Genomic DNA, 25,591 nt, shown 5'->3' with positions numbered 1-25,591 from the left:
TCTCTAGCTGCACTTAACATGCAAAATATGTAAATTCATTCTCAGGATGTGGGTAGTGCTGGCAAGGCTGGCATTTATTGCCCATCCCTGATTGCCCTTGAGAAGGTGGTGGTGAACCGCTGCAGTCCGTGTGGTGAAGGTGCTCCCACAGTGCTGTTACGAAGGAAGGGAGTTCCAGGATTTTGACCCAGTAACGTTGAAGGAACGGCCGATGTATTTCCAAGTCAGGATGGTGTGTGTGTGAACTTGGAAGTGGTGGTATTACCATGCGTCTGCTGCCCTTAGGTGACTGAACAGTCAATACAAGAACTCACTTTGAGTGGAAGCAAGTCTTCCTCGATTTCGAGGGACTGCCTGTGATGATGTCTAGGTGGTGGAGGTCGCGGGTTTGGAAGGCGCTGCAGTGAATCTTGTAGATGTTTAAGCTGCTAAACCTTTATTTTTAGCGACAGCAAACAAAATTGGGGAACTAAAGTGAACTGGTTGGAATCCTAGCTGTAGCTGGGATTAGCCAATGACTGCAAGTCCCTCACCTGTCTCCTTCAGTCACACACTCACTCACTCCTACACATTCTCTCATTCACTCACTCCTATATACATACACACACACACTCTCCGACACTCTGTCACTCTCTCTCTGTCATTCACTCCTACTCTCTCACTTTCTCTCATTCAGTCACTCACTCCTGCGCTCATTCACTATCTATCCATGTCTCTCTCCTCCCTCCCCTTGTTGCGAGTCTGCGCGGTGGCGGCACAGGCTTGTGCTGGCTTTGTTCTCGCGGATGACGCCTGTTCCGGTGCACACCGGAAATGGAAATGGTATCCCGCCCCGCTGCTGTGAGAAAGTGGTTGAACGGGCGTTTGCTTGGAATAGAACCCGTGAAAGTCCCAACTCCCCGGCGTCGACGGCACGCGGGCTGCCGACGCCATTTCCTTTGTGCTGCGAGAGTAGCGGCGGCGGGCAGTTGAGGTGCGTTCCATGCCGTTACATTCTGAAAATCAAACCTAACTGAATCCAAACAGCAAGGGGGGAGGGGAGGGCGCGAGCGTCAATCTAACGCGAGCGCAACGGTTACTGACGGCGAGCGGAGCCAATCACTGACGGCCATTCGTCCCGACCAAGTGCTGGAGCCAATGAGCGCGGAGAGGAGGCGGGACCTGTGCCAAGAGGCGGTTTTGTTTCCCTCACCATTGGGTTGTAAATATCCCAATTGCCAAAGGACCAGCATTTGTTTTCAACGTGTTTTTAAAAACTAAGAATCTAAATATCTTGACATTAGAACAGGTACCATTGAAATCGACGGTTTTTTGGGGGCTGGGAAGGTTAGTGGAAATTCATTTAAAATACAAATTATTTATGTCGGTTCCTATATTCCTAAAACATTGGTTTCGTATTGCTGTAGTTTGAAATACAATTTTGCTGGGATTTGAAAGCTCACCAATCAATTTATTTGAAGTTAGTTCGATTGTTAACTCGGTGGGACTGTTATATATTCAAAACATCGCAGCAATTTTGGAGCCAACTGTAATATGAAGAAAACAGAATTAAGAAATTGGATAAACTGCTTGTATCGTGAGCTATAAAACATCATAATCGCTGATGAAGTATTGATGACATGACCGTGACAAATGCCATATCCCACAACTGCTTTGTGTGTCATGGAGTTAAAACTTTGAAAACGTTAAAAATATACTAGTTGACTGGGAGATTGACCTATGAGTAAATGATATTGTAAAACTGGTGATAACGTGCCCCTGTAACATTGCATACAAATCACTTATTTCTGCTCCATGTTCATGTTGATACTGAAGGTCCCTATGGTTTAAAACTGCATCAAGCTGATAATATCTGAGCGAGTGGGGCTGAAGGAAGGTAAAGATATTCTCTGTATGTTTGTTACATAAATGTATCCATTATTGATTTAGTATAACTTTAAAAAATCAAAACCTAACCTAATGGCAACAATGAAAATGAAACTGTTCGTACATTGGGTGTTTTCACCCAGTCAATTTATGTTTCACACTCTGCCTTGTGCAGAAATGGTTACTGGTATGGTACCATACCTCTCTGTACACACAGTACTCATTTATGATTATTTAAATGCTGACTAGTGTTCAGAGACTTTATTGTGAGAAGCTGAATTGTTTGAATACATTACAGGTATTCAATCTTTGAACTGCTTTGGAGGTGGGAGGCAGAAATGACATGAGTGACAGTGTGAAGGCATATAACATTCTGTGATTGCTATTCTAACAGATTTATTATTTTACATTGGTAACAGTTTATTTTAAAGTAGCACAATGTAGGAAATTATAGTAAATCGTATATTTTATGTCGAGAGACAATAGTGTTGTCACTATGATTTCAGTAAAGCATAATGGTGGGCACGTGGCATTTTTATGTGGACACATTTAGCTGCTTTTCACCGGGATTTCAATAAAACCTGATGGACATGTGAAAGTTTCATGCTGTATATACCTGAACCGTGCTCAGTTGTATAATTCTAGATTTTATTCAAACTTAAATTGTGTCTGCAGTGTGTATTTTGGGCTTATTGACCAGGGTGAGCACCATTGATTACAGGTCTGTACTGCTGGCGATTGTGGTGGGAGCACTTTGACACGATGAAGTAGCGTGTAACATTACAACGTGTGACTTTCCCCTTCCTTGAGACCAGTGCGCTAAGTTTAGTAACTAAACGGAATGTTGTCTCTCTTGCTTCACTGTAACCAACGTTAGATTAATACTCGCAACGCACGCCGCCATCACGTGACCGCCGTTAATCAACCAGTATGGATGTCATCAGGGATCAGCTGCATGGAGCATTCCTGGATCGTCAAACTGATCCAAAATAAAACTCTCTTTGTGTGCACTCCTTAATGTGTATGTAATAAAAGTAGCTGTGGTGCGAAGGCTGTCATTTTATCTTGGGGGGTGGGGGGGGAGAGGGAGATCAGATGGTGGTTATGAATCTGTTGTCTCAGCGCTGTGTTCAACTGATTTGTCGGCATTCCCTGAATGTCTATTATATTCTCATCGACAGTATTAAACACGGGATATCGAAGAGCGACCTTCAAGCGCCCAAACACCACCTCCAATGTCTAGATACGATAGCAGGATCTCATTTTCTGGGATAACAACTTGTATTTATACAGCGCATTTAATGTAATAAGATGTCCCAAGGCGCTTCACAGGAGTATTGAGAAACAAAATTTGACATTGAGTCATGTAAGGAGAAATGTGAGCAAAAGCTTGGTTAGAGGTAGGTTTTAAGGCGTATTTTAAAGGAGGGGAGAGAGGCGGAGAGGTTTAGGGAGGGAATTTCAGACAAATAGAAAAGAACTAGAATTGAAATTTGATGCGCCGTCCACATTAGTTCAAGGGTATCGTGGATTCACAGCCAATATAATGCAAATAAAACAGCAGTCCAAGTTTATTGACAAAGTGCTTTCTTATCTTTGAAAAAAAATAGATTGAACTAAAGTAACAACTTTTTGTTTGTCAACTTGCTGTGCAACCACCTCCCAGCAGCCTGAGAGAGTACAGCAGCCAGTCCTGCTACCATTATCCTGTCTACTTGTAATTGTTGATGCAGAGTTGTACCGAAATCCTTACCAGGCCAACAAGATTCAGTAGTGCTGCAATTGAAATTTTGCTAGTGCTTCAAATAATATATTTTTTTAATTCCTCAATCTGAAAGTAAAACTTGGTTTGCAATGGAAAAAAAGAAAGACTTGCATTTATATAGCACCTTTCATGACCACCGGATGTCTCAAAGTGCTTTACTGCCAATGAAGTACTTTTGAAGTGAAGTCACTGGCAGCAGTCAACTTGTGCACAGCAAGCTCCCACAAACAGCAATGTGATAACGGGTCATCTGTTTTAGTGATGTTGATTGAGGGATAAATATTGGCCAGGACACTGGGGAGAACTCCCCTGCTCTTCTTTGAAATAGTGCCATGGGATCTTTTACATCCACCTGAGAGCAGACAGGGCCTCGGTTTAACGTCTCATCCGAAAGACGGCACCTCCGACAGTGCGGCGCTGAAGTGTCAGTCTGGATTCTGGGCTTGTGTCTCTGGAGTTGGACGTGAACCCACAAATGTCTGACTGAGGCAAGGGTGCTACCACCGCTGACACCAAGAGAGAAGCTGAAGAAGTTTACACCAGTATCTGGACCCTTAAAATCTCGCTAGATGTACAGGGGTCAAGTGTCCACTTGTTTTGTGCTAGTTATATTGGCACAATCCGGGCAGAATCTGCCAAACCAGTGCAAAAGATCTGGGAATTTTAAACCTAAGTGGGTTGAACCCAAAACCACTTGCATGTGTGTTTTTCGCAATCTTTTTTATACTGGTTCAAGGTTCAATTCTCCCGAATCAGGTCCCACCCACAAAACTGGCCATGCCCCCAGGTCAAAATTGCAAGATTGCTTCGGATAGGCTCTTAAAATTACATGCATTTTCTTAGGCACGCAGGCACCAGTCGGCATGTTTTAAAAGATTTTCCGTATCAAAAATAGTTAATTTACCAAGAAACTGACTACTGTGCACCAATGAAACTATTAAATGGTTCAGTATAGTTTTTTTTGTCATTTTTTAGTGATTTTTAAATCGGGTTACTCGCAGTGGAGGATCGGGCACCCTTTTTGCTGATAAACCCATTTTCAGCTGTCTTTCTTTAAAATGATGGAAGGTTTTGATAGAGCAGACACAGAGACAGTGTTTGCACTTGTGGGGAAGAACAAAACTAAGTCCATCAATATAAGATATTCACCAAGAAATTCAATCGGGAATTTAGGAGAAACTTCTTTATACAAAGATTGGTGAGAATGTGGAACTTGCTACCACAGGGAGTGGTTGAGGCGAATAGTATTGATGTATTTAAGTGGAGGCTAGACAAGAATATGAGGGAGAAAGGAATAGAGGGTTATGCTGATCAAGTTCGATGGAAAGACCGGAGGAGGCTCGAATGGTGCATAAACGCCAGCATGGACTGGTTGGGCCGAATGGTCTGTTTCTGGGCTGTAGATCCTATGTATGTAATATATTGGTAAAACTGCATCAGGTTACTATTCTTAAATTCATCACGAATACTTAGTAATGGAATGTAAAATAAAGTAATGAGTATGTTCTATTCTGCTGCCTGAGATCGATAGAGTTTTGGACACTCGAGGAATCGAGATATGGGTCAGTGCAGGAAAGTGGAGTTGAGGTCGATGATCAGCCATGATCTTATTGAATGGCGGAGCAGGCTCGAGAGGCCGTGTAGCCTAATCCTGCTCCTATTTCTTCTGTTCTGATTACATGGTTCATGGAAGATTTTATGTTTGTGATTAAGAAAAATAATTTTAGTGGAATCTTGCAGTGTAACCGAACACGCATATTTTGGGTGCAATTTCCCCATTGCACCCAAAGTGGAAACTCAACCCCATAATCTCTCGTGTGTTGCATGCAGTCGTCGGATGAAGCGGGGTTAAAGGTTGTAGCGCTAATTGGTCCAGGGTGCGCAAATGTAATTTGGTCTCCATTTTAAAGTCATGCATTCCGTCCTTCGTTTAATGTTCCATTATAGATTCCCGAGTCTACACTTCTAATGGCAACTGCAAAGTGGCACAGTAATGACACCCCCTCACCAATGGTGGCGCTACCGTCTCCACTGCGGGCGGTGGGGAGGGGGGCGGTGGTATTACAGCTCACCAGTTTGCATCAGCAGTGTCCACTAAATGGAAGCATAAGAATTTAGAATGTAAAATTTAAATAGCATCATTCCAAAAATACTCTGAAATTTGCTTGAACCACCATCTTGAATATATCGGCAGGATAAAAATTCCAAATCAAAGTAACATAATATAAGAAATTTGTATATTAAAAAAAAACATTCTCAAATCTGTCATGCCATCAATAGAGAGATTAATTGAGCCTTCTAACCTCAATAAACTCTGTAATCTTCTTTTGAAGCCAAATGGCTGAAACTTTCAATGGACACAGAGTAGCATCATCCGTCTTTCAGATGAGACGTTAAACCGAGGCCCCGTCTACCCTCTCAGATGGACATAAAAGATCCTATGGCACTATTTTGAAGAAGAGCAGGAGAGTTATCCCCAGTGTCCTGGCCAATATTTATCCCTCAATCAACATAACAAAACAGATTATCTGGTCATTATCACATTGTTCTTTGTGGGAGCTTGCTGTGTGCAAATTGGCTGTCGCGTTTCCCATATTACAACAGTGACTACACTCCAAAAGTACTTCATTGGCTGTAAAGTGCTTTGAGATGTCCAGTGGTTGTGAAAGAGGCTATATAAATGCAAGTCTTTCTTTCTTTACACATGGAGGGACAAGTAGATGTAGCATTACTACAAAAGCAAAATACTGTGGATTCTGGAATAAAAACAGAAAATGCTGGAAATCTCAGTGGGTCAGGCAGCAGCTGTGGAGAGAAAGCAGAGTTAACGTATGTAGCATTAGTAATCCCAGCATCAACTGATCAGTGATTATAGTACTGGGGAACAACCACTTCATACTTTCCGTGTCTAAGGCAGCAAACATGATTGCTACTCTGCTTTTTGAGGATAGCATTGCCATTTGATACCAGAATCAAGTGAATACAACACAATAGAAGGGCTGGTGAATTGCTGTAGCCATTTCATAGGTCACTGATGTGATGGACAGATAAAATTACCTAGTCATTAATACTAATGTACAATTACATTAGTATGGTCAGACCCCTCCTGCAAAATACTCTCGCTTTTGGCCAGTGAGGGGGTTACACCTCTTCCACAGATGTTCCACCCCCTGCCTATTGTACGAGGTGATAGCCCTACCCTTTTGAGGGACGGGGGAAGAGAGAGAGAAAGCAAAGAAAGCTTATAAAGCTATAGCTATTGTGTGCACAATAAAGTCACGCAAGCGTTAAAGCAAAACACCGCAAAAGTTGTCTAATCTGAGCGGTCAAAAACCACCTTAATGATCCAGATGGAGAAATTTGAAGTCTTAACAAAAAAATATACCAAACCTCTCCCAATGGCTCAGGTAAATGTTCGAGACAAGTGTACCGACCCCTATGCTTCATTAGTTTACCTCAGCTGGAGTGATGGAGCGTACGACAGCTGCTCGCCATGTCCATTTTACAGCCAGTTGTTGCACACGTAAGATATGTTCTGCGTTTCTGAGGCAACAGCCCATCTCCAACTCATTTCCTACAAGCCTCCCAACAGCTGGAAGAGCATTCAGACAGCTGTGCACTCTTACTCGGTACCAGCAAGTGCCAGCTGTAGCCATAATAACCGACCTTCATAGCACTCTATGATGGTTAGCATATCTGTAACTAAACAAGTTCATTGTAGATTTTTAGTATACAGCATGAATTGGAACCTGCATACTGAAGGTAGTCTATTGATCGTGATGGCTGTTCCACTCGTGGAAATGACCTGTAGAGCTTGGTGACTTTTGTCACTTGAATGATCTGATTTCCTTGACTTTATAGGACAAAAGGTGTATTCAACTACTCGTGTAGCCTCTGTGCTGCATACGTGGACTGGTGAGCACTCGAGCAGGTTTGTGCAGTGACTGCTTCCCAGCGGTGTGCGAGCTTCCAGAGACCACACTAAGCAACGGTTGGTTCCTGAATGGTGAGGTACTCTCAGCACTAAGGAAACAAGCACAGTGCAGTCCCAATAACTTCCCTTTACTGTTTTATCAGACCAACAAGTATGTTAACTAGAATGTGGTTCTCATTTTTGAAGCTGACTCTAGAATTTATCTAATCTGAATGATGTCAAAGACCACCATAACAGTCCAAAATAATATATATTGCTTGTGGCTTCACTAGTCCTGAGTCATCTGGTCTCCAAATGCTATGGAGATGTTTATTGTCCATCGTATATACTCTTTTTATCCTTAAATAGTTAAAGACTGATGGCAACAAATTAATTTGAGGCTGCATTCTAATCTTAAGGGTTCATTTGTCAGTTGTATCTGTATTCTGAACCTCTTCATTGGGTTACTGACTTTTAATAAAACCTCAGTTTCTGTTGTCCACATCTAAACAGCAAAGGGGCCTTCCGGTTAGATGTCCCCAATCCCCCTAAACTGTAGCTCCCAGTCCCATTTGTACTTGTGTGGGGAGATTGGCGGGAAAGACTTGTGTATGTTAATGTCACTGTCCTGACCGAACTGCTCCGAGTGCTTCTCCTGCTGTCTGGGTCACCCAATGTCTGTACCATGAAGTGTAGTATATATTATTTTAGATTAGAGTAAAAAACTTGATGTACAGTTATTTGTTCATTAGTTTTCAGACCTTTATGTGCTATATGTTAATAAGCAACTGCACTCTAGTGTAACCATATAGACCAGAAAGTCCCAGATTAAGTTCCCCAGGCTTCAGTGAGAGTGGCATGGATAATGAAGGGATGCCTGGTGTCTCTGGAACTGTCCCTTAGCATAGCTCTGCACTTTCAGGAGCAAGGGGAGGATCTAGTGAAACCGGTTGCTTAACATCTGTCGTTTGGAAAATGCTGGAGTCCATTATTAAGGAAGCAGTATTAGGATATTTGGAAAAGCATAATTCAATCAAGCAGAGTCAGCATGGTTTCGTGAAAGGGAAATCATGTTTGATAAATTTGCTGGAGTTCTTTGAAGATGTAACGAGCAGGGTGGATAAGGGGGAACCAGTGGATGTGGTGTATTTGGATTTCCAGAAGGCATTCGATAAGGTGCCACATAAAAAGTTACTGCACAAGATAAAAGTTCACAGGATTGGGGATAATATATTAGCATGGATAGAGGATTGGCTAACTAACTGAAAACAGAGAGTCGGGATAAATGGGTCGATTTCCGGTTGGCAAACAGTGACTAGTGGTGTGCCGCAGGGATCGGTGCTGGGTCCTCAACTATTTACAATCTATATTCATGACTTGGATGAAGGGACCGAGTGTAATGTAGCCAAGTTTGCTGCTGATACAAAGATGAGTGGGAGAGCAAATTGTGAAGAGGACACAAAAAATGTGCAAAGGGATATAGACAGGCTAAGTGAGTGGGCAAAAATTTGGCAGATGGAGTATAATGTGGGAAAATGTGAGGTTATCCACTTTGGCAGAAAAAATAGAAAAACAAATTATAATTTAAATGGAAAAAAATTGCAAAGTGCTGCAGTACAGAGGGACCTGGGGGGTCCTTGTGCATGAAACACAAAAAGTTAGTATGCAGGTGCAACAAGTAATCAGGAAGGCGAATGGAATGTTGACCTTTATTGCAAGGGGGATAGAGTATAAAAGCAGAGAAGTCCTGCTACAACTGTACAGGGTATTGGTAAGGCCACACCTGGAGCACTGTGTACAATTTTGGTCTCCTTATTTAAGGAAAGTTATACTTGCATTGGAGGCTGTTTAGAGAAGGTTCACTCGGTTGATTCCGGAGATGAGGGGGTTGACTTCTGAGGAGGTTGGGCCTCTACTCATTGGGAGTTCAGAAGAATGAGGTGTGATCTTATCGAAACATATAAGATAATGAGGGGGCTCGACAAGGTGGATGCAGAGAGGATATTTCCACTTGGGGGGAACTAAAACTAGGGGGCATGTTCTTAGAATAAGGGGCCACCCATTTAAAACTGAGATGAGGAGAAATTTCTTCTCTCTGAGGGTTGTAAATCTGTGGAATGCTCTGCCCCAGAGAGCTGTGGAGGCTGGGTCATTGAATATATTTAAGGCGGAGATAGACAGATTTTTGAGTGATAAGGGTTATGGGGAGTGGGCAGGGAAGTGGAGCTGAGTCCATGATCCGATCAGCCATGATATTGAATGGCGGAGCAGGCTCAAGGGGCCAAATGGCCGACTCCTGCTCCTATTTCTTATGGGATGGGTAAGTAAGCATCTGCTGGCATACTTACTTTTGTGGTTATCATTGGGAGTGAATAGTGGATTTGTAGGAATGACTGCAGTACAGAAATCTAATTCAGGGTCTTCATATAATATGATGCGAACAAGCTTGAGGTATATTCCAGAAAGTGTCAGCTGTGGCTCAGTTGGTAGCACCCTCACCTCTGAGTCAGAAAGTTGTGGGCTCAAGACCCACACCAGAGACTCCAGCACAAAGATCTAGGCTGACCGTGCAGTGCTGAGGGAGTGCTGCGTAGGTGCCATCTTTCAGATGAGATATTAAACCGAGGCCCCGTCTGCTCTCTCGGGTGGATGTAAAAGATCCCATGGCACTATTTTGAAGAGCAGGCGAGTTATTCCTGGGGCCAATATTTATCCTTCAAGCAGCATCCCTAAAACAGATTATCTGGTCATTATTACATTGCTATTTGTGGGAGCTTGCTGTGTGTAAATTGGCTGCCACGTTTCCTACATTACAACAGTGACTACGCTTCAAAAGTACTTCATTGGTTGTAAAGCGCTTTGGGCCGTCCGGTGGTCGAGAAAGGCTCTGTATAAATCCAAGTTTTTTACCTTGTCTGAAGCCAGGGACTGGCTATATTATTTTTATAGTGTACACTAAGTTCTGTAAATAACTGTCCCGATAGATGCTCTCTTGTTTTTGTGAGGCAGCATTCACACTACAGCATTAGTTCTTATCGTGTAATTATTACTGCAAGTTTCAGATGTTTGTTTATTTCTCTCGCACGGTTGTAGCATTGACTGTATCTTGTGCATTGATTCTAGGTGAAGATGGCACAAACATGACTACCTGCAACTTGAGTTTCTGCTGCAATGGAGAGAAAGGATCACCATTCTAGGCGAAATGATCTGCAGTGGTCAGAAAGAAAGAAAACTCTCAGCCATGTGAAGGAGGAGCAGCGAGGTACATGCCAACTGTCCCGTCACAGCCAGCCTCCGTTTGATAAGATAAGTCGGCCAGCCGCCGGTTGCCCCCATGATGATAAAACGACCAATTTCCCGATTTATTCCTGTGATAGTATTGACTCAAGTCGGTATGGTTCAGAACACGTCCACACTTCTGACGGTAATCTGCCCTGGCAAAGGACGAGTCATCAACCAGTAAGAAATACTGATACACCAGTCACCTTGTCAGATTGGACTCTTGGTGACGTGAACTGTTTCGATCACAAAGGACCATCTTTAGATCAATTCTTAGATAAAGAGCTGAAGTCGCTGGACATGGACGGGTTGAGCTTCCCCTATGGACATCTGGATTTTGAGGGGCAGATGTCATCTCTCTATTCTGGCTTATCGGGCGATGGGTGTAACCTTCAAAGCCGAGAGACAGAGTTGGTCAGTACTGAGAAGCCATACTCTGTTGCTGATGCTGTGGCTGATTGTGAAGGTGTGACTGACCGAGACAAGCAAGAGAATGGACGTCTGTCCTCTGTCAATCGGGACGAAAACTCTGAGCGTAGTCGAGCATTTTTGGAAGGGTGCTTTGAACCTGGCAGCTATGGAGACCACAACTTCCCCTTCAGGACCGATGACAATCTAGCTTTCCTTGACAACTTAGATTGTATACGTTCTGCCAATGCTTCACAAGATGATGGAATAGATGAATGTGATGAATTAAATGGAGGTGGAGGAGTGGATGAAAACCCTGTAAAGATGGTAGAAGATGTTCGCCAACCTGTGAAGTTCAGCAGCAGGAAAAGCAGCAGACGCCAGAGAAACAAATTGGCGACAAAAGACTCCTTGCACATCTGTGATAAGGAGGATGTGAGGGAGCACGCGAAGAAGAACAGCAAGTCTTCAACTGCTCATAAACAGAGGCACACAAAGGCTGAGAGGAAGCGTCTGCATGCTGACCACCGGGAAAGGTTAAAGATCGGAAAGCATAAAGAGACTGAAGAAATGCTTTGGAGCTGTATAACCTATGTGAAAATGATAATGGACGTCATTCTTTTTGTGACCCACAAGTGTGGAGAGTACGTGGAGACAGGGGGAAAACTTGTATATTCATGTTTCCAGATACAAGGAGAGGATTTTAATTCCTTAATGTGCACCGCAAGGACCTCAAGCAGGTGGCTTCTTAAGCAGGCAAAGTTGAGGTCAGAGAAGCTTAGACGCTTTTGCCTTTCCTCGCTGAAGATAACTGTAAGGTTTTTAAAAATGCTGCTTGCTCTGCTTTTTCTAGTTGTAATGTTATTTATAGGATGCTTGCGACTCGGCTACAAGTACGGAAAGTCTGGCATTTTAACGCTTTTTCGGAAGTTACCCATCTGGGCCAATGAATGCTTTCCCCATTCACCAGCTGTTTGCGTTCTGCACCACCTGTGCTTGTTGTTAGAAGAATCTAGAACTTGGAATTATTTGAAACGACTGTGGGAGAAATTGAAAATGAGAGCCTGGCGAAGTGAGAAATGGTGGACTGCAGGCCAGTCTCCACTATCACCTTCATCCCCCCAGTCACCCAGTGCCAGTCGCCACCAGCCAGATCGCGAGGTGGAGCGGCTGCTGACAATGGCCAATGTACCAGAGGAGGACCTGGACCCTTTTAAAGTTCTGGGCGTGGAGGTAATGGCCACTGATGTCGAGCTGAAAAAGGCTTATCGGCAGTTGGCTGTTCTGGTAAGTTCCACATGAAAACATTGAACTAAAAACAAAATGCAACTGTCTGATTCAGTTATTTCTAGTTGACCGGTCATCACAACCAAAATTCTGAGTGTCTAAAATGTGTTTCTATTTTCCAGTCTGTTGGGGTGAACCATTGCCAATCTTGGTCCTACTTCGGCTAACCTTTTAACACCCTGCAGCTACCTGAGAGAATAGCACTGAAATTTCTGGTCATTGACACTTCCCCTCCCCCCTCCCCCCTCCCCAAAGGCCAGCGCCTCATCGTGGGGTTTATGTCGCATGGGTGCCAATGGCCCTCTGGCACCACACCCAAGGAGCTGCTGTTCTTCAATGAGCAGGGATACTGGGGTCAGAGGGCTTTCCCACCACTTCAACAGGCGGTTACTCGCATGTACTTCCAGTGGAGGGTTGCTAGATAATGATAAGGAGCGGGAATCCCCTCACTCACAGTTCTTTTTGTAGCATCCAGCCGTGATCAGCTAAATCAGGACAAACCAGACTGAACCAGGTCAATATGGTTCATTGTCACATATTTACAGTAGATTTACCTATAACTATTGGAATAGGGGTTGGGTACTGCTTGATCAAAATGATGTTATTCAGCCAGATAATCTGTATCATAGACCTAGCTATCTTGATCAGTTATTTCAAACTCTTGGTTTTCTAATGTTACATGAGCTTAATGTTCTTCTTTTGTTACAGCACCATCTGAGGGGATTGCTCAGTTCACCCAGTATTTGCTTATGAATATGCTAGTGCCCCAGATACAACAACAACTTGCATGTGTGTGGTGCCTTTTAATGCAAAAAAAATCTCCCAAGGTGTGTCAGGCGTACGGCAAAATGGGTACTGAGCCAGAGAGTGTCTGCACAGTGGGGTAACAGCAGTCTGGATTTGAACTTCTCTGTGTCACTCCGAGTTCTCAGTCTTGGCTCTGTTGCTGAGAAAGGCAGTGGTGCTCAAGAAGTGACTCTGAACACCAGTGACGGAATCTCTGGGCACTAGTGGCGAGGGTCTGAAAGACAGCACAGAAAGTGATTGTCACCGCCCACTTCATTGGCAGTGATGGAGCATTTCCTCTCTCCCAAATCACAAAACCAGCAGCCACTTCCTGCGTGGGGTAAATGGTACATCAGACAATTGAAACCAACGCTGTGTTAATAGACAGTGTCGAGGACTGACTGACATGCCTCATTTATGTCTGGGCAAAAGGTATTCATGCACAAAACGAATATGCTGTGTGTCTAACAGTGCTGCATGCTGCATTCTGCACTGATAGCCCAGAATGTGATGGAGCGGGGCATCTCGCGACGGGCCCCATTAGTTAGATTTTTTTTTTTCCTCATGCTTCAGCTTCCATTTTTTGTGCCGCAAATTTCTGGAAATACAAGCTGATAACGGCACAGCGAGGGCGACGGGACATCTGGGACCTCGCTGAATGACGTGTTCAACCATCTTATTTGGTTAATTAATGAGATTGAAGGATTGAGAGAGAAACAGCAATGACGGAGGTGGAAATAGGGTGAATTAGAGTCAAATCAGGCACATAAAGAGAAATAGAGGGGGAAAGAATGAGTGGGTTAAGAGAGAGGTAAAAAAGGAAAAGTAAGAAGAAACAAAATTGCATTTAAATTTCAAATGTAAAAAACCTCCAGGAGCAATTTGCTACCTGCAGGAGTGAGACTGCACACTTTCAATTGTTCCCTTTCTGGGCCGCACAGGCTGAGTGGCATTACAGGAACATAAACCTTGTCATTAAAAGGGCCCTTGCCTCAAGTACCAGCGCTAACTTTCTGCGGCAGTTTTAACCGCGCAAATGCAGCAATTTCTTGAAACCGATTGATGGCAAGCTGTCGTTTTTGCGAGGCTAACGGCGGGACGGCGCAAATCGCCCGGCTACCTACGGAGATTCGCAACTCGCTGGGTATCTCTCTCTTGCCGCAATTTGCTGATTATCTCTCTCCCTCCGTCGCAAGTTACTAAGTATTTCTCTCCCCGCCACAAGTTGCTGGGTATATCTCCCTCCGTCGCAAGTTACTAAGTATTTCTCTTCCCCCGCCGTAAGTTGCTGGGTCATTTACACACTAATCACAGCGAGTGTATTAAACTCACCCTTATCTTCCCAGCAATTTCTGGGTCATTGTTTCAGCTGAAATAACCGTCATTTATTATTTTAACTGCAAAATAAAATGAGCAGCTTTCTTTTCCCTGTCCCCCTCACTTTCCTGTTTTGGAGTTTTGATGTACTTTTTCTTCTGTTATTGCAGCTAATTTTATATTATTTCTGCTATGGTCAGTTATTTGGCTATAACAGACGGTATTTCTCCATTTAAAAAAAAAAACCCTCTTCCTGTTCGGGACTGTGTGAAACACACGCTCTTCTGCACTCTCGCACTAAAATTTGAAAGATGGTAAAGATGGAGAATTTCCAATGGGGCAATTCTGCAAAAAGTAAACCTAATGCAACATTCTTGGACATATTCTAAATCTGCAGTGTAATTGAGGGGTTCCGAGCAGGGCACCCAAATACTGAGAATAGATTGCAACATTGAGATTGCTAGCTTGGGTTCACAGGCCTTTTCCACCTTGCAGCAATGTGGCTGAGGTCTGGGATACAGCTGTGTGGCGAATGCATTGCCGGCAGCCAGCTTTCTTTGTCAGATGTGTTTTCCAGTTCTTGTGTAGCGGATTTAAAAAGAGCTCATTATCTATAACAGCGATAACCAGGTTGACCCGAGCAGAGTTGTGTTTGTGGCGATTGCTTCAGTCTTTGATTCTGGGTGGAGACCATCATAGAGAGAAGCCTGGGGCAGGTCTCATGGTTACCCTCTAAATACATATCGTGCATGGCACAAAAGAAGTCGTAAATTCCTTTTCTAAAATTACTTTACAACAAGGATGTTTCTGATGTCGGAGGGGGTAGGGTTTCCAGTTGATTACAGGGAAATGGGATGTACAGTGTGTATTGCAAGTGGCTAATTATGATCCCGTTCTTTTCAGAGCGCACAGTGTAGGTGCGGTAGGCTGTTGTATTTAGTTGGTCAGGTCCTGATCTTTAGAAAGCTGCCGATGTTGCCCCAACAACAGGCAGGTCCTGTTCCACAAAGTATTGATTGTGTAGCTTTGAAAGTGAAACAAACACACACGTTTTTAGTCTGGTGTCGGTGTCGAGGCAACTGACTTTACATGATGGCTGACTCATGTAATCGGTTAATTTATCCTCTCTCAGTTCACTCCACTGTGTCTCTGCAGTGCACTTGTACAAAATGACCCAGTGAACATTTATAGAGCAATCCACCACTGTACTAAATAGGATTTCAAGACTAGACATTTATGTTCCACTCCAGGGCTAAAAGTAAGGCCGCTGGTCTTTTGCATGGGTCACGTTCTCTCACGGCTGGCTGACTGATCTCCCCACACAAGTTTTGCCAGCTGCAGCACCATACCGGTTGCATTCCTGCCTGCTCTGCTCTTCCAGTGTTAGGATAACATTTTGCCTCCTGACTCCCAATTTCATTTCAGGCTCATGCTGCTGATTTAGAATCAGACACAGTCCAGCGGGGTAAGTACAGGGAGAGGGGATTTAAAATCCGATATGGGAACAGTTCTGTGGTGTACCATTGTTCCAACTGGGAACTGAGTTATTCGTGTTGCAGACTTATTTCTTTTGTGGACCTCAAATGTCGAGGTAGAACTCTTTCATCCCCAGTCTGTGCTCTGCATACCTAGACTCCAGAGGTGAATGAAGATTGCTGCGATTCCTGTATTAGTTAATACCCTTTCTGAACCTTTGCTCAATCTGTTTCCATAACTGCTAGGTATTTCGTTCTCAATCCATGACTGGCAGTCCTAGAGAGGGTTCATTTATTGCAGTCTCCAGTCACGATTTTGGAAAGTTTAACGTGTTTTGTGTCAACATTATGTTCTGCAAATGTGCAGATTTTCTGTTCGTCCGAAAGATATGTCTAAGTTTGAAATTTATGACCAAATCAGTGGAAATGTAATTGCTCTCTGACTGATGGGTGAATGCCACTCAGGCAAAATACTCTGACTACAACAGGTCAGGCTTATTAAGAAATAATAGTGAATAGAAGCAAGAGAAATACAGCAAATATAAATTTTAATATGAGGAAAAACTAAGAATGAACTTGTATTTATATAGCGCCTTTCACGGCCTCAGGACGTCCCAAAGCGCTTCACAGCCAATGAAATACTTTTGATTTGCAGTCGATGTCGTAATGTAGGGAAATGCAGCGGCTGATTTGCGCATAACAAGATCCCACAAACCGCAATGCAATAAATGACCAAATAATCCCTTTTTTGTGAAATTGGTTGAGGGATAAATCTCTGGCAGGACACCAGGGACCTCCCATGCTCTTCTTCCAGTAGTGCGAAGGCAGATGGGGCCTCGTTCAGTGTCTCATCCGAAAGACGGCACCTCTGGTGCAGTACTGAGGGAGTGCTGCACTGTTAACGTGTCAGCCAAGGTTGTGTTCCAAGTCTCTGGAGGTGGGCTTGAATCCACGACCTGCTGACTCTGAGGCGAGAGTGCTACCACTGAGCCAAGGAAGGAAGACACTCGGATTTCTGCAATGATTTTGTGCAGCTCTGGATTGGAGGCCTCCATTCACCATTATCGGGTCTCTCTTTATTTCCATCCCAGCGCTAGGGCCCTATCTCTGGGTAACAGTAGTTCTGTAGTTCATGTAATGTAATGTGTCGATCAGCGGACTCGACCACCTATGACAGTATTTCGGTGAGTCTCACTATTTCAATTTAATAAAAAATGCCGTTTAGTATTTAGAACATTCTATTTTATTGTAAAATAATTCCCACAATGGGTGAAATTTCCCTTCTAGTATAGTTTCACGGGCAGTGGCAGCAGTCTTCATTTGTGACCCTAGATAGTGTCAGCAGACTGTTCAGCTGTGAGCCCGCTCCTGTCCTCTCCTCAGCCAGGGTTGCTGAATAGTAATCGGGACAGTGAGCCCCAGATGATGCATTTTTGATTCTTCTTCATCCCCTCTTTGCTTTCGTCTTCCACCTCCCTCAAAGGGACAGAGTGCTGAGGAGAGTCGTAGCATCCCACTGGCTAAAATGAAGAGCGAGCACAGAGCCTGGGAGCTTCCTGGTCTGTTTGAACTAGTACCACCTCGGGCCCTGCAGTTACCCACCAAGTCACCAGCAGCTCGTCGACTTTGACTTTAGGCATTTATTTCAACCCAAGAATTGTAGGATGAGCTTTAGTTAAATATTTTAAAAAAAAATGAAGCCTAGCAAGTCTGGACTCATGTGAACTATCACCATTTGTAGCTCAGCAAAGTGCATTAGATTGAGAAAGCGTTCGCTTTTAAAATAACCACCCCATTGTGATTGCAGGTTCACCCTGACAAAAACCGACACCCACAATCGGAGGAAGCTTTTAAGGTGGTGCGAGCGGCGTGGGATATTGTGAGCAATCCTGAGAGAAGGAAGGAATATGACATGTAAGCAAAATTCAGTGCTGCATATCCACGTGGCCTGTGATCCTTATCGTTTTAGGATCAAAGTCCTTTTTTAAAATATGGCAATATACCTTCTATTCCTATCTGTGATATAATATTTCATCATGTTTTGAACTGCTCAAATCTGATTAATCTTTGTAATTTTTTATTTCCAAGTGTACCATTTTGATTAATTTAGAGAGTGGAAATCTCCTTGAACATGTTACCAAGTTTAATGTTTAAAAAAACAACTTCTAAAGGTCTCTGCTGGTACGGTTTGTTAAGAATATCACCATTTCATCACAGGACTGGGTTTAAACGCAGCTCAGACCAATGGAATGAAGTCTCCTCGCTGTCGGCTACAAGAGTCCCAAGTGAACGGAGTCTGGGCAAGTTTGACCGAGTTCCTGGTCCCACATCCCAAAACTGTCTGAAAATCCACATCCATTAGTAGTAACTTGTCAGTCTCACGCAGAGATGCTATAAAGATCATTTGGAAGCAGTTGATGTTGAAGCTGGATGCAAAAAGTTTCCCATTCCCCAGCACTGCCAACACTCCTATTGTTCAGCGCAAAAATCCATCACAACATGCATGTTAATAAAAGGCAAAATATTATTTGGCAACTCAAAGTATTTTTTTTTTTGTTCATGGGATGTGGGTGTCGCTGGTAAGGCCAGCATTTATTGCCCATCCCTAATTGTCTTTGGGATGGTGATGATGAGCCACTTTCTTGAACCGCTGCAGTCCGTGTGGTGAAGGTACTCCCACAGTGCTGTTAGGGAGTTCCAGGATTGTGACCCAGCGACAGTGAAGGAACAGCAATATATTTCCAAGTCAGGATGGCGTGTGACTTGGAGGGGAACTTGAACGTGATGGTGCTCCCGAGCACCTGCTGCTCTTGTCCTTCTAGGTTTCTGATTGAAGAAGCTTGTGACTTACGTATTTTTAAAATTCCACACGCACGGAGTGTGGGACATAGAAAGGGAGAATGCGTAAGGTGCCGTACTTGCTATTCCTTTGTGCTGTATATTTGGCTACTTGTGCTGTGCAAGAGCAACTTGGGACAATTGGTCCCTCCATTTTTCTTGGTCTCGAAACTGAGGTGTTGTTTTCTTGTTCAAATGAGCAGACAAGATCCCATAGCACAATTTGCATAAGAGTTCTTCCCGGTACCCTGGCCAACGTTGATCCCTCAATGTACCTCGCCAAAACCAGATTACCTGGTCTTTTGCTCACTTGCTATTTGTGAGATCTTGCTGTGCGCAAATTGGCTGCTGCATTTGTCTCTTGTAATAGTGACTGCACTTCCAAAAAAAAGTCATTTATTGGTTGCAAAGCACTTTGGGTCATTCTGCAGATGTGATGATTTGCTGTATAACTTCATTTTATCGAGGCTGACTTTCCCTGGGGATGGATATTGAAAGCTTGTTGTAAAGAGAGGTTTGTATGAAGTCTTTGTTTATATTCTGGGGAATTGCAGAACCCAAGTTTAATTTTTCGGCCACGTTCTGCTCTTGATTTATTTCCAGATGTAACCGAATCTTTTTTGTTTCTGTTTCTAGCAAGCGGGCTGCAGAGAGCGAGTTACATCGCTCAATGAACGAGTTTCTCACCAAGCTCCAAGATGACCTGAAGGAGGCCATGAACACGATGATGTGCAGCAAATGCGATGGAAAACACAAGTTTGTGCTCGTTTATTTTTCACTAATCTGTTGAATAAGTGTAAAGCGAGGTGATTTTTGTTTTGCCGATCTCTGCTCTGCAGTTTTCCCCTCTTCCTCTCCTCAAAGTGCAGGCTGTGGCTGCAGTATGATTCCATGGTGCCAAGTGCCCTTGGGTACCCTATTCAACCATAGAGGGACCACAGCTGAGGCCAACATCTATCTTCCACAACCCCAATCCGGAGTGGCAACCCTGACGGATTTATCTCCCCAGCCCAGGAGCTCTGGCCAGTTACGTTGGGCTATTAGATCAACGACCTTGGCACTTTCCTGTCAGATTATTATTTTCATAATTAATTCTTGTTTGATTTAGAAGTTGGTCATCTGCCTATTTACCTAACATTTCTTTTGTGTCTGTATGCCTGAGGTCTTGTACAGAAACGTTCTGATTGATTCAGTGTAGGTTTGTGACTAGTTTGGTGTTTGTGATTGGTATCTATAACGCCACACTGATCGCATTGTACCAAAAAAGAGAATTCTATGAGCTTAATAGCTGGTATTTTCATTCCCTGTGTCCTGTAAACTATGAAAGTAAAACAGGTAGATTATAACATTATTTGAACACCTATGTTTCATTACTATTTCTCATTACTATTTCTAAGTTAATAAACTACACACTGAAATGAATGAAAATCTCTCATTTATAATTCATGTCCCTTCCCTGGATGCTGTTGCAGCCCACCTACTTGTTCCTTCTGGTCAGGCTCCTGTTCTTTGTTTCCCCCCCCCCTGCCCCAACCACAAAAGCTCCTGACCTGTTCAGCTCCCAGACCAACTCTATGCACAACTTGCTTCCAACCTCATGTAACCCCTCAAAGCCAACAACTGCGAATACCACAGGAGATCCATGTCTGTTAAAAGAATATTCCAGGATAAGACCGTATAATGATTTAATCTCGAGTCGTCTTTCTGAAACTACAATTCCTCCTCCTTGTGTATGAAAATAACGTTTTGAACTACCTTTGCAGGAGGTTTGAAATGGATCGTGACCCACAGGCAGCTCGATATTGTGCTGAGTGTAACAAGAGGCACTCTGTGGAGGACGGAGACTTCTGGGCAGAAACCAGCATGCTGGGATTGAAAATCACTTACTTCGCCATGATGGATGGCAAAGTCTACGACATCACAGGTAAGAAGACTAGAAAGTTGAAGCCATTTTCACATACCTTCCAGGCATTAAATAAAGAAAAAACAAAAGTGGTGGATTTTAGTGAGACTTGTGTCGTAAGCTTGGAAATACTTTGCTGCGTAAAGCTAGCAACCTGGTAGATCCAGCAGAATAGCGTTGTGTTCAGAGGGCAAGGGTTTATACTCTAGCCTGGAGCAACTTCTGTGCTCCATATGTGTGGAACATAAACACCAGCATGGACCAAATGTTCTGATTCTGTGCTCTGAATTCTATCATTCTAAGTGAACGTCTCTGGTCTTTAGCTTGGCCGTTGGATGCTGAATGCATGACAGAGGTTTCTATTTTCTTGGGAGATAGCAACAATAACAAAGTCAGTACTAAAACCTACAAAATACACCTCCTGTTGGCTGTCACTGCGATAGTCGTGTTGCCACCCTCTGAGTAGACTATAGCTCTTGCTCTCGACTGAATGATGGGGGGTGTGGATGGGAAGAAATGGCAAATACTTCAGCTTGTCTCATTGTTCAACAATTTCAACCCAAAAAAAGTGCAACAGCATCTGGTTTTTGTGGTATTTGGGTTTGACCCATTCAGACAGACCCAATATTTAACCGGTAAAATCAAGGGGTAATAACTTTCAGGAAAAATGTACGCCATTACTGGCCTGTGGGATTCCTCTGAAACCTCCCTAGAGTGCCATTCTGGAGCATCTGAATAATATTGTATTCCAGAATCTTTCAAAATATTCCTGAAAGGCTCCAAAAGCCTGTCTACAGCAATGGAAATAATCTTAAAAGGAAAAACAAGCAGGAAGCCAGGTCTGACTTTAAAATCAGATGGATTGAAAGGCAGCTTTTAAAGTTATCTCGGTATGTTGGGGTCCTGGTGTGGGTTGGCAGAGTGACGGGGGTCTGAGTTTGGCACGTGCTGATTTCTTGATTGGTGCTGGGCCATTTGATGTAAAATGGTGGCTTGGTGTTTTTCTATATGGAGGAAGGGAAAGTCAAAACGGTTCATTGTCTACTCCTGTTCCTATGTTCCCTCTAATTTTGTTTGGTCCTGCACGACCCCATTAAGGGGCTATGTGGGTAATTCAAAATACCGGAACATTGGGAGGAGGTCATTCAGCCCCTCGAGCCTGTTCCACCATTCAGTGAGATCACGGCTGATCTGTACCACCATTCCATTTACCCACCTCAGTTCCACATCCCTTTATACCCTTGCCCAACAATCTATCTCAGTTTTGAAATTCACTGGTGCCCTTTCTAGTGGGTGGTTGCAGAGCCAATTGGTAAAAGCTCGGGAGTGGGGACACCTCAACCCCCCTCAACTGGGGAATACGAAATTGGGATCCAAGAGCGATGATAAAAGGTATCTTTTTTTTTAAACTTTGTTTATTTTAGCCTTTGAGAGATTGCATAAAATTTCTACAATGTGTCACGCAGGACCACAGTAACTGTTTTTATTTTCTCTTCTCTCTTCAGAATGGGCTGGATGTCAGAGGGTTGGAATATCTCCCGATATCCATCATGTTCCTTACCATATATCCTTTGCTTCCCGAACATCTGGAAGCAGTAGTCGATATAGGTAAGTAAATGTACAGAGAACTCGGGTAGTTCATTATTAATCTTCCAATTGTTTTGCCCTCCATGTATTTTTCTGTGGGTAAATGTTACAATGCAGCAATCCAAGCACAGATTCACGGGCAAGTTATGCACGGGAGCTCAGAGTCTCGGGGTGAAATCACTTACCCGTGCAGAAGGAATGTCACAGTGTCCCAGTTGTGGCCTAATGCAAATGACAATCATTAAATGGAGATGACGGAGTGCAGTAAAATACAGCTGAATAGTTAGTTTCCTGCAGATTTTTAATGACCTGCAAGGCTGAGAGCACAGTTCGCGCATCAGTGCTATGTGGAGGTTACCAGCTGGCTGGGAGAGAATAGTGGTGACAAGGGCTATCTGTGGTGGTGTGACTGTTAAGTTACTGGTTAATAATTCAGAGTTCAAATCCCACCATTGCAGCCTGAGAATTTGAATTCAGTTTTAAAATCTAGAAACAAAAAATGCTGCCGTTCGTAAGAGAGACCATGAAGCTCTCAGATTGTCTTTAAAAACCCAACTGCTTTTATTACTGTTCTTTCGGGAAGGAAACCTGCTGTCCTTGCCTGGTCTCTAGTCCCACACCAACATGGTTGACACTTAACTGCCTCTTGCGGTGGCCTAGCAAATCGAAGGCGGCATCCCCACCACCACCTTCTCGGGACAACTGGGGATAGGCCTGGCCAGCCACGCCCACATCTCGAGAATGAATCATTGTTTAAAAAGCTCCCCGGATGTGTACATAACACCTTGCTTAATGCTGAACATTAGAAAGAAGGGGTTCAGAGTGGACGGGAACACTGAGTGAGTAATCTTTCAGTTGAGGTATTCTCCGAATAACCTAAAGCAAATTGTACCGTTTTGTGTCTTCCCCTGAGGACTAACTCTTTCTTCAATTCAGTTATGTGAGTTTTAGGATAGTTTCTTCGTGAAGAATGCAGCTGCTTTTCTGCCTGAACCACCTGAGAGGTACATTTTCTACAGAGGATCCATCCTAGAGTATAGTGTGATCCAAAATTGGAATCGGGTCACATAGGAACACAGTGTGTGTGCTGTCCAGGTCTGGATTATTATCCCACTAAAAACAGCATTTTCATGCTGGTTAATGTTTTTAAAATGTAAATGATTTCCTCCGCCTTCCTCCTCCTCCCCAATTTTAGCCCATTTTCTCTCTGCTCTTGAAAACACCCGGCACAGATACAATGGGCCGAATGGCCGCCTTCTGTGCTGTGAATTTTTTATGATTCTACTCTTGCTCGGGTAGAGTTCCACGTGTGCCCTTCAGAACGTCGCTCTCGGTTTGTGTTGCCCAGCTATTTGACCACAAGGATAGGATCCTGGTCCTGTTCACATGAACACTTTGCCAGCAGGCTTCACTGGAAAGTGCACAGGAGTGGGAACCCTGTCTTTATTTTGCCCTTTTCTCCTCTTAGCCTCGGGGAGCTGAAGCTGTTGTGCCTGAACTATTGTCCTCAGCTGAGATTCACTAACTGGACACAGACTAGGGATCAGAGCTGGAACCTTCCTGGGTTTGTCACTCCTGAACTATCTGGGGAGGTTCTAAAATAAACACACAAAATGCTGGAAATACTCAGCAGGTCAGGCAGCATCTGTAGAGAGAGAGAAACCGAGTTAACGTTTCAGGTCAATGACCGGTCACCATTAACTCTGTTTCTCTCTCCACATATGCTGCCTGACCTGCTGAGTATTTCCAGTATTCTCTGTGTTTATTTCCAATTTCCAGCATCCGCACTATTTTGCTTTTGTGGGGAGGTCCTAATGTTGAGTTCGAATGGTGCCAGCAACGTAGTCCCCCACAGCATGGCCATTGTGTGCCAAGTTTTGAGTGGTTTAGTGGGGTATATCACGTTGGTTTAATTGTCTAAACTGCAGGTGTCAATTTGCAATTCTAATAATTTTTTAAAAATAAAAAAAAAAATGAATTGCATCTTGTGGGAGGTGTAAATCGTGTAGAATTTGTTCTCATAATAGTTGGGAGGAAAGTTCCCACTTGTGTGAGTGTTTATGGTCTGCAAAATAAGAGCATTCCGGACAGCCGGTGTTTCAAACCCTCAGATTAATAATAATCGAGTATACGTTCCTATAATCGAGTATATTTTCCTTTGTTAAAAATCGTACTCACACTCCTCATTCAACTTCTAACAGCCAGCTCAAAAGCTGTGCACCTGTCTTTCTGGCCAGGGAATGGTGTGTGACACAGCTGGCCTCCACAGGAGAATCTCTTGAAGTGAATCTAACAGTCTGACTGGTTAAGGGTTTTGACAATCTGCTGCCTTGGGATGCCGTCATTTAGAGAGGGAAAACAGCCTGGATTAGAAACATAGAAACATAGAAAATAGGTGCAGGAGCAGGCCATTCAGCCCTTCTAGCCTGCACCGCCATTCAATGAGTTCATGGCTGAACATGAAACTTCAGTACCCCCTTCCTGCTTTCTCACCATAACCCTTGATCCCCCGAGTAGTAAGGACTTCATCTAACTCCCTTTTGAATATATTTAGTGAATTGGCCTCAACTACTTTCTGTGGTAGAGAATTCCACAGGTTCACCACTCTCTGGGTGAAGAAGTTTCTCCTCATCTCGGTCCTAAATGGCTTACCCCTTATCCTCAGACTGTGACCCCTGGTTCTGGACTTCCCCAACATTGGGAACATTCTTCCTGCATCTAACCTGTCTAAACCCGTCAGAATTTTAAACGTTTCTATGAGGTCCCCTCTCATTCTTCTGAACTCCAGTGAATACAAGCCCAGTTGATCCAGTCTTTCTTGATAGGTCAGTCCCGCCATCCCGGGAATCAGTCTGGTGAATCTTCGCTGCACTCCCTCAATAGCAAGAATGTCCTTCCTCAAGTTAGGAGACCAAAACTGTACACAATACTCCAGGTGTGGCCTCACCAAGGCCCTGTACAACTGTAGCAACACCTCCCTGCCCCTGTATTCAAATCCCCTCGCTATGAAGGCCAACATGCCATTTGCTTTCTTAACCGCCTGCTGTACCTGCATGCTAACCTTCAATGACTGATGTACCATGACACCCAGGTCTCGTTGCACCTTCCCTTTTCCTAATCTGTCACCATTCAGATAATAGTCTGTCTCTCTGTTTTTACCACCAAAG

General features: G+C 43.7%; 1 protein-coding gene across 5 annotated transcripts in view; it reads left to right on the top strand.

Moving 5' to 3' along the window:
- The first annotated feature begins 820 nt into the window (after positions 1 to 820).
- Positions 821 to 25,591, top strand: part of dnajc14 (DnaJ (Hsp40) homolog, subfamily C, member 14) — a 29,884-nt gene continuing 5,113 nt past the window's right edge. The window contains exons 1-7 of one of the 5 annotated variants that reach the window (XM_070869696.1): positions 821 to 973; positions 1,816 to 1,876; positions 10,668 to 12,518; positions 17,904 to 18,010; positions 19,571 to 19,690; positions 20,698 to 20,858; positions 22,343 to 22,445. In XM_070869696.1, the coding sequence (XP_070725797.1) occupies positions 10,716 to 12,518; positions 17,904 to 18,010; positions 19,571 to 19,690; positions 20,698 to 20,858; positions 22,343 to 22,445 (2,294 nt within the window). In that variant the 5' untranslated portion in view covers positions 821 to 973; positions 1,816 to 1,876; positions 10,668 to 10,715. Of the gene's footprint in view, positions 1,327 to 1,815; positions 1,877 to 10,667; positions 12,519 to 17,903; positions 18,011 to 19,570; positions 19,691 to 20,697; positions 20,859 to 22,342; positions 22,446 to 25,591 lie in introns of all 5 variants that reach the window. The other 4 variants (XM_070869693.1, XM_070869695.1, XM_070869694.1 and 1 more) reach the window with 4 other exon arrangements.

Source organism: Pristiophorus japonicus, chromosome X, assembly GCF_044704955.1.
Source record: "Pristiophorus japonicus isolate sPriJap1 chromosome X, sPriJap1.hap1, whole genome shotgun sequence".
NCBI classification, from domain to species: Eukaryota; Metazoa; Chordata; class Chondrichthyes; family Pristiophoridae; genus Pristiophorus; species Pristiophorus japonicus.
The sequence above is the reverse complement of the archived record's forward strand: the minus strand, read 5'-3'. Positions and strand labels throughout refer to the sequence as shown.